The sequence below is a fragment of the Carica papaya genome, chromosome 9 (assembly GCF_054855325.1).
Source record: "Carica papaya isolate Zhongbai chromosome 9, ASM5485532v1, whole genome shotgun sequence".
Classification (NCBI taxonomy): Eukaryota; Viridiplantae; Streptophyta; class Magnoliopsida; order Brassicales; family Caricaceae; genus Carica; species Carica papaya.
In genome coordinates this window covers 10,318,665-10,327,925 of record NC_142317.1, presented here as the reverse complement: position 1 = coordinate 10,327,925, position 9,261 = coordinate 10,318,665, and the positions used below count along the sequence as shown (strand labels likewise).

General features: G+C 36.8%; 1 protein-coding gene across 2 annotated transcripts; it reads left to right on the top strand.

Moving 5' to 3' along the window:
- Positions 1-2,799: 2,799 nt before the first annotated feature.
- On the top strand, positions 2,800-7,531 carry LOC110823052 (uncharacterized). Of its 2 annotated transcripts, none has more exons than XM_022053326.2 (8): positions 2,800-3,568; positions 4,453-4,599; positions 4,787-4,885; positions 4,989-5,090; positions 5,246-5,365; positions 6,250-6,387; positions 6,537-6,860; positions 7,069-7,531. In XM_022053326.2, the coding sequence occupies exons 1-8, from the start codon at positions 3,065-3,067 to the stop codon at positions 7,342-7,344; spliced, it is 1,710 nt and encodes a 569-aa protein (XP_021909018.1). In that variant the 5' UTR covers positions 2,800-3,064; the 3' UTR covers positions 7,345-7,531. The 2 variants fall into 2 exon arrangements, with proteins under 2 accessions (XP_021909018.1, XP_021909017.1); XM_022053325.2 differs by having other exon boundaries at positions 2,801-3,568; positions 4,432-4,599.
- The last annotated feature ends 1,730 nt before the right edge of the window (positions 7,532-9,261 follow it).

Genomic DNA, 9,261 nt, shown 5'->3' with positions numbered 1-9,261 from the left:
CTCGCCGGAGAAGACGAACCAGAAGCCGGACGCCGCCACCCGCCGCCGCACCGGGGAAATTTTCGACCGCCGATCGAGGTAAATTTCGTACCCCCGACTCGTTTTTCCACGCTGATTCCTCCTATGGCCAAATTGGAGCCAAAATCACGGCCAAACGGCCGGAATACACGGCCGAAGCCCAGCGGCGCCGCCGCGCCCCTTCTCGATTTTTGCCTCCGATGAGGCCCTTCCCGGCCTCCGTTTGATGCAATTTTTATATCACCGTGATCACCATTCTTTTCTCTACAGGTTGACCGGAGCCGAATCACCAAAACACGAACCTCGCTGGAGAGCCGCCGCACCCGAGAGCGCCGCCGCTGGTAAGCTCTGTTTTTCCGTAATTTTTTGGCCCCCCGAGGGCCCTAGGGTTGTTTTCTCGCAGGGACCGATGCAAGTGTGGCCGAATTCGGCCAGAAACGGCCGAAAACAGCCAACCCGAGGCGAATCGCCGCCGCCAGTGGCGGTGCCGTCACCGAAGCACGGCGGAGCCGCCGTGCCAGAGTTGCGATATTGGCCGAAAGGGGCCCTGGGCCTAATTTGGGATTTTTTGGAACACGTGCAGGTACCAGTAGTGCGTTTCAGTTCCCCGAAAAAAATTCAGGGAAAATTAGGGACAGCCTGTAGGCGCACTGTGAAGCCGTGTTCGGACCCTGAAACGTGTAAGGACCCCTCACCTTATTTCCTATCACGGTTTTAAAGTTCAATAAATGATAAAACGGTATTTCATGAATCAACGAATGTGTGAAATTGCTTAAGGTCGCTAATGGAGCCCAAGTCTAGTGTATTTGTCGGTTAACTGTTATTTGGCCTGTTTTACAGTTTTAAATGCAGCATGAGATTCGATGTTTTCATTTTATAGTTTCGTGTGCATATTTTACTGTTTTATTGAATATGGATTAAATGACCGGGATATTGATGCTGTATGTTGTCTGTTTAGCATAAATTACTATTTGCTTGCTTGTATGTGGATTAATGATGCTGACTGAGGAAAAAGATAATGAAAAATTATGTAAATGGGTAATGGTATAATGTGGTCAGCTTGACTAGATATCTTGGGAGATGGTGGACGGACCGGGTCCGTAGGGAACCCTACCGGGATTGTGGTCTCTCATACCGGACGGGGTATGGAGATCTTATGTGTTTTGGCGCCCATACCGGACGGGGTATGGGGACGGCCCGTTTCACCCTCATACCGGACGGGGTAATGAGGTCTATGTTTTGGCGCCCATACCGGACGGGGTATGGGGACGACCCGTTTCACCCTCATACCGGACGGGGTAATGAGGTCTATGGTTTGGCGCTCATACCGAACGGGGTATGGAGACGGCCCGTTTCACCCTCATACCGGACGGGGTAATGAGGTCTATGGTTTGGCGCCCATACCGGACGGGGTATGGGGACGGCCCTGGAATGGATTTCAAGTGTTAAGGATTAACGGGTAGCGGGACCCCTATGGATCCCCATGGATACTAGTAGGCTGGTGAATCAGGAAAATATGTTGTGTAATGATTGAATTACGAAAAGTTTGATAGGTATTATGTTATACAGTTCATATATATGTTTTCATGATGATGATGATGTTATTGCTTTCGTACATTGTTTTATGAATTTCACCGAGGTAAGTGAATGGTAAAGATTTTATTATTAATAAAAGGATTTGTTGTAAATTATGCTCCATTGGTCTTTTTGTGTTTTCTACCCACCTTTACCTCCGTGACGGTGAGATATCGTGATGTTTTTACTGGACTAGTGTAGCTCATTCCTTATTTAATCATTTCATATCAAGATGACATCGTTCCCGAGCCGGTTCCGTAGGAGGACGACGAAGGGGACGCCTAAAGACTCCCTAGTCACATTCGTAGTTTTTTTTACTTTCAAGTTTCTCATTTAGGTAGTTTAATCTTTTATATTTTGTGAGCACGTTTTTGGTTTTAGTGTAAGGGATGTTATTCAAATTTTGACTTCGCTTCCGCATTTGATATTTATAATATAATTTCCATTTTAAATTTTCGGGGCTGCTACAGTTATAGAATGATGTTTTCGCTTATATACATAATAATCTCTTAAATACTTAACTTATTTGATAATCATAATTTCACTCATATATTAATAAGTTAAATATTTAATTCTATTTAATAAATAATTATTTATCGATCATTACTATATAATTAAACACCTTAATAATGTACTTAAAACTATTTATAAATAAATAATAAAAGTAAGTTGTACTTAATAATGTACAAAAATGAATTATAATTAAACCCATTTTATTGTTAATTTTAATTAAATCAATTAGCAATTGCAATCATAATAAATAAAATTTTAATTGTCATGATCATAAAATAAATTTGAATTATATTTAATATTGATATTTTTCTTTTTATACTTCTATTTGTCACCCGAAAAAAAAGCCAATAATAAAGCTTACGAATCCAGCCTTTAATTGTGAACATAAATTTTTTTTTCTGAATTTTGATATTTATAATGAAAAATGAACGGAGTTTCCATTAGATTTGTTGGCAATGCAATTTAAAATTCAAAACGGTAAAATTTACAATTCAACTAACAAATACTACCTGAATGATTATCAATCAATTATTTCTTGCATCTAATTAATATACCTCGAAATGTAATTTAATGTTCATAAAGTAAATTTTTTTAACTATTTAAAATATTTATTTAATCTTTTTGTCGTTTCCCGTTATTACCCTTCGTATTTTATCAAAACTACTTCCATTTTTGCGTTGTTTTTTTTTTTTTTCAAATTTCGTAAATTTTCGATCACTCCGCCAATCTTCGTCTTCAACTTCAAAATTTGACCTCTCTGTCTCTGCTCTGTCGAGTGCAAGAAGCTCTCCTGTGTTTTTTCTTTTCTTAAACCTTCTCTCTCTCTCTCTCTCCAACACAACCAATTAATGTTATCCGATTCCAATTAAATGCGCCATCTCCAATATCTAAATCCCTAATTGAGGAAATGAGAAATTTATACCAGTAGAGCTACTTTCATCCTTCAGTCAAGTTTGAAATGGCAACATCGGCTTTTAGATCGACGACAAGGAGAACGACAATCGGGAAGTCGTCTACTTGCGTTGGTGATTCGTCGTCCTCCAATCGCAACTCCACTCACCGCCGTTCTCGGAGCCTGAGCCGCTTCTCCCGCCCGTTACCCGGGCAGGATGCAGATGGCTTCTCAGACGAGACACCGGCGCCGAGGGGAAGGTTCGTAAACACGATGAGGGGGTCAGGATTCCCGGAGATCAGCCTCGATGACCTCGCTATTGAGCTATTTGACTCGTTCTCTGGCGGCGGAGACCGGGGCCGCGAGGCTTTCAGGAAGTCCAGTGTCAGCCCCGGCGGTATTGAAGGTGGTGTGACTGCGTCGCAGAGGAGGGGGCGGTCAGTTTCTAGGCAAGGCTCGAGAGGGGGTCTTGGTAATGATAGTGGTGGTGGGAAGGTACATTCCGAAAGTAGTAATTCGAGGAGGCGACGATCGGTTTCTGTGGCGCGATGTCAGATTAGCGATTCTGAGGTGAAGCATCTTGGTTTTGTTGTTTTCCTTTTTTTTTTTTGGGTGATACTAGCTTTCCTATGAGTATGGTATCATTCAGTTAAGAAATATTTGTTAGTTATTCTGTCCATTGATTCACAGTCTTTGCATTGATTAGCTGGCTAATGGGTATTTCACTCTAAATTTTACTATTATAAAAGTAGATATGTTTTCAATCAGAAAGCGCGCTACGTTGTAGGCAAGTATCATATTATTGATTGTATATACCCAATTGCATGTGAGTACAAGATAGGCTTTGGTTTAGCGGAGACACTTAAGTGCTAATGATGATGTTGTATCCATTTTATTCGGAGACTTCTTTCCTAATAACTTTTTTTTTTAAAAAAAATAATTCTTTTCTAATGACTTGATCAGTCTAATGAACGACAAATCTTGTTTGAATCTTCTAGAGTTCATTTTCCCTGTAGCTTCCAGGTGTTCTAAACTCTTGTCTCTTTTACTGCTTGCTAAGGACATTTTACTTTAATTAGGATCATTTTGCATGCTATTTTGTATCTGGTCTTACATGTACTGTTCCATTGTTCATCTTGCTTCTTTTGGGCCAAATTAGATTGAGAGATCAGTTGAATTATGAATACAAATTTATATTTCAAAAATAAGTAATGAATGCACATATGGTGCCTGTTAAAAAGACCGGATATTCAAAATTTTCCTTCTATTTTATGTTTGGCATATTTTAACATCAGATATTTCTACTTTGAAATTAAGGGATAACTAGGTTGGAAATTTTCTCGAGCAATTGATGGTTTCCTGAGTTGTACTTTGTTGCACTTCCTAATGTTGGCAATTAATGCATATGCATTGAATGTTCTTGGAAATGGCAGAGTGATCTAGTTCATTCACAGAATCTGACCAACTATGGTAATCGGAGGAGTTCCATTATTGGAAACAGTCAAATGTCCTTATCATATTCGAGAGCAGCTTCAAATCATAGACCAGCATTACGAAGGTCTTTCAGCCAAAAGGACTTAAAATGCCATGATGGCTACTCTGTAAGCATTATCATTCTTTTAGATAGCTTCTTTAGAACTATTATTTATAGATATTTAGTTGATGAAACTAGTACTTCTAATTAAAATGGAGGAAGTTGGTGGATGGATTAGATTTTTGGCTTATATCTCTTTTAAGATCATTTTTAATAATGAAAGTTTGTTTCTTCACTGTATCCATATCCTCCAGAGCCAGTCTTCATCCCTGACTGATGATGAAGTGAAGGATATAAATGCCAGTAAAAATGGGATTGAGAAAACAATTCGAGCTGTTTACACGCAGAAGAAGGTTTGATTGTCTTGCAATAAGAATGACTGTTATGCAATCAACATCATCTTGATTCTTGATACATCCTCTTATTGAGTTTTTGTTCCTGTTTGTTTCCCTTTAGTCCGAGCACCCTGCTGGAGATAATATTAACGGTGGTTTGTATGAAGCAATGCGGAAAGAAGTTAGATATGCTGTCGAAAAAATCAAGATGGAACTTGAGCAAGTTCGTAATTTAATCTTTGGGAATTTGCATTTTTTGTTTCCCTACATTTAAAAGGCTTGGTGCATACTCTGTTTTATCAATATTTAAAAGCCTTGGTAGATGCTCTGTCTTAGCATTAAAAATTTGCTGCTGTTGATATTTCTTGCAATTTGCAGGCTATGGCAAAAACAAAGGACACTGAGCTAGGGGATAATGGTTGCTCACTGGCCAAAACCTCTGAAGTTCTTCAGGCTGTTTCTACAATCAGAAGGAACTATGCAACAAAACTGGAGCAGGTAATAAGAGCATATTTGGCTCAGCTTATTTTTTGTTAACATGAGCTTATAAATTCTCCCATATCATTTCAAATTTGTTTGATAAATACAACTTATAAGCTCTTGAAACAATGTTTTAGAAAGCTGTTAATGCATGGAAAAAATAGGTTGTTGTTGATCAAATAAAAGACTAAAACTAATTGTTAATAGTTTTTAAAGTAGTATTATAGACAATCTGTCTCTTTTCTCTTTTTAAAGGGTCTTTTTCTGTCGCTTGGATATAATTGATAGCTTATAAATCACATCTTTACTAAACACGGAAATACTTACAAGCTTGTGTTACCTAAGCATTTCAGTATCTTATTTACGAAAACAATATCACTTTATATGCTATTGGAGAGCTTATATAGCTTATGAAATCTTGTAAAAAAGGTGAATAAAACCCTTTGAAAGTTAGCTCATGTCTTTTTAATTGTGCATGATGCTTTCTTTGGGGCAACCGATGTTAGTTGAAGAAGTGCTTGAATGGATTGGGTTCTGTCTTCTAAGTATCTGCCCTTTGTTTCTCTGTAAAAAGATATTTATTTACTCCTGCAAGCAGTTTAACCCAAAGGAGAGTGCTTTCGGAGTATTTCCAGTTATGGTTACCATACACTTTGGAGGTTCTTGACTGCCCAAAACTTGTATTATTCACAATTGTTTTGCCTGTTAAATCGATAGAAATTTATGTACTTAGAGAATCAAAAGGCAAAATGAACTTTCTTCTAGTTGTCTTAGATTTAAAAATAACTCATTAATCTTAGTTTATGCTAATATAAGAAATATGAATGCTCTCTTTAACTGTTTTCCACATAATGCTTCATATAGAGGTACAACTGTTCAAACCTTTTGTCTTGAATTGGCAGTCAGAGAAGCGTAAACAAGACTTATTAGCTGAGATATTGTTGGAGGAGCAGCATGGTAGGGAGCTCTCTAAGGTTGTGAAAGATTTACTTCCTGATCCAAAGAACTCAGTTGTTGAAAAGCCACTGCGAGCCAGGAAGGTACCATAGTCTCTGTTGCTTGTAGCTACACTAACTAAACTATACATGTTTTAGTTTATTTATTAATTCTCCATTTTTCTGTTTTGATGCGGTGCACATGATTGGCTTTTTAAAGTTGACTCTAATAAATGCTTGAGATTGTTTCTCAGCGAAGTAATGATCGTAACAGAATGTCCAAGCGCTTGACTGAGGAGGCAGAAAAATATATTGAGGATTTCATTTCAAATGTTGAAGATACAGATATTTCTTCATTGGATGGGGAAAGAAGTGATACAAGTTCAACATTAGGAGGAATGATGAAGCCGGAAATCCTTAAGAGTCCAACCATGTCTAAGTCTGTTCCTGTTGAAATGGATGGAGTAGTACTACCTTGGTTGAAGTGGGAGACTTCTAATGATGCGTCTCCTCTGTCGTGCAAGAATAAGATGGAGCAATTGGCAACTCCAAAATCAAAGTTATGGGATGTAGCCCAGGTAATCTTCCTCCTATTGACCGTGATGGTTGATTGAGAGATCACTTTTATCTTGTCTTGTCGTGCATACATATATTCTGGTGTGCATCTTTGTTGGGTGTTTCTTAAACTTTTGAGTATATTTAAGTGTTGCTGAGTAAGGACTTCTCTAACGTTCATTGATTTCTTTCTCATCTATATCATTTCGTATCTCTCACCCTGTGTAATAGGGAGCGACTCCAATACAAGACACTAGTAATAGCAGCAGAGGGAGTTGGAGTCCAGGGGCTTGGACGGTTATGCGAGAAGATTCTGCAAGTAAATTTGGAGAATTCGGAAGTTGCGAAAGCCAGCTTTCATCAAGTAGAGCAAGAAAGTTGAAAGTAGATGTCGACGACTATCTAAACATTCAAAGCAGTGAAAATATTCTCCACGAGAGATGGATCCAACAAAACAGAATTAATACTGGTGGTCTCCTCCTCTGTGGACACCACATGTTTATTTGACTCTCAAACGTTCTATAGAGCCATATCCTGTTTTATTTTTATTTTTATTTTTAATTTCTTCAAACTAAATGCTGCTGTGTATAGAGATTTTTATTTAGTTTTAAAAAAGTAGGTATCAGAATGTGAACATTCCAAAGATTGATTTCCATTTGCTGCCATGTGGGAATAATTAGAGATTTTATTTTTAGATTTTGGTTTTACTTAATAATTAGAGATGTTGTGGTTAGGTTAGAGCTAAGTAAGTCCTCTAAGTCTTAAGTGTCGTGTGAGAAAAAAAAAAAAAAAAAAAAAGAGAGAAGAAAATTGATTTACTTAATATGATGATGATGATGCCCCCTTATTATCATGTAAGTTGAGAAGTCACTGTTTAATCATATCCTCAATTTAAAACCCTAGTGAAGTGATCTGGATCAAAACTAAGCCCAACAACACCAACATCAACTCTTAATCGCACGTACTTAGCTTCTTCTTCTCAACTATTTCACATAATCAACAAATACAAATACATTTCTACTATTTAAAAAAGATTTATCTGTATTATGTACGTGTTACATTTATTTATTTATATATACGTACATATATATATATATAAAATATTAATTTTTATTTAATTGTTTTAAAGATATGTTTTTGTACATTTAAGAAGATTAGTTATCATGTCAAATATTTTATATAACAAATACGTAGTTAGTTTTTATAAATTATAATTAGGTTTTTATATTTGGAAGGACGTAAAAACTCAGAAAGCATTGGGTTATTGTTTTTTAAAAAAAAAACGAGAAAAGAAGAAAACCTATTCTAATTGTCTTTTTTTTTTTCAAAACAAAATTATTGAGTGCAAATTTAATTTTGTAAATTCTATAAATATTTGTTAATATTTTTACTCTTAATTCCTTGTTATCTCCCCATCGAGAAATTTTGTGATGGATTTGGTTTCAGCTTTTAGTGTTAAATGTGCCTGCAGAAGTTGGTCAAAGATTTTACGTAATCATATGGGCAAAATTCCTTGAAACAAATGATTCATAAACATGTAGGTATTGTACACCAGATTGTCAAAAATCCTAAGTTCAGAGTTTTGTCTCAATTTTAAGTCAAAAACAAACTCATTTCTATTTAATTTCAAACACTTCTATTTTACGAGAGTGCATCAGTTATATATAAATGAAGATTTATATAGCTTGCTCCATTTTCAGAATCAATCTTCTTAACTCAACTCAGAGACAACAGAAGTAGAAGCAGCCAGCCCAAACTGAGAATAAGAAGAAGATGGAATCAAACAATTTAAGCTCCAAACAACTCAACGACTGGCTTCTCATCACCAAGTCCATAAATGCCAAATGGTGGTACTCTGTTTTCAACACTGTCACCGCCATGGTTGGTGTCGATGTCTTGGGTCTCCCTTACGCCATGGCTCAACTTGGATGGTATGTACACATGCTACTATTATACTCTATATGTGTGTGTGTATGTATATTTATATGTCTATATATGTTTATGGGTACATGGAGTTGATTTCAAGGGTCCTGGTGTTGTGATATTGACATCATCATGGGCAATTAACTCTTTATACATTAACGCAAATGGTGGAGATGCACAAGATGGTGCATGGTAAAAATTTTTATTGAGAAATAGATTTCAAAATCATGCACAATCACAAATAAAGCAAAAAATATAAAAGAGAACAACACAAGGTTTTACGTGTTTCAGCAGTGTGTCTGTATCCACGAGTAATACCAGTAAGAAAATATTTTATTATGATCAAAAGAGAATACATCACTCATAGGTTAGCAAAACCTATATATAGCGAGACTACGAGGTTTTTTTAGGTCCCCAGGATATACACAAGTTAATCCTTAGGATAATTGCAGAAACAGCCTCATGATTAAATATGATATTCTCATAATTTAAGCGACATCA

Coding starts and splice junctions, on each gene's coding strand:
- LOC110823052 (XM_022053325.2), top strand. CDS start 3,065: ATGGCAACATCGGCTTTTAGATCGACGACAAGGAGAACGACAATCGGG. Junction 6,388..6,536: donor AGCCACTGCGAGCCAGGAAG/GTACCATAGTCT, acceptor ATTGTTTCTCAG/CGAAGTAATGATCGTAACAG. Junction 6,861..7,068: donor AGTTATGGGATGTAGCCCAG/GTAATCTTCCTC, acceptor CCTGTGTAATAG/GGAGCGACTCCAATACAAGA.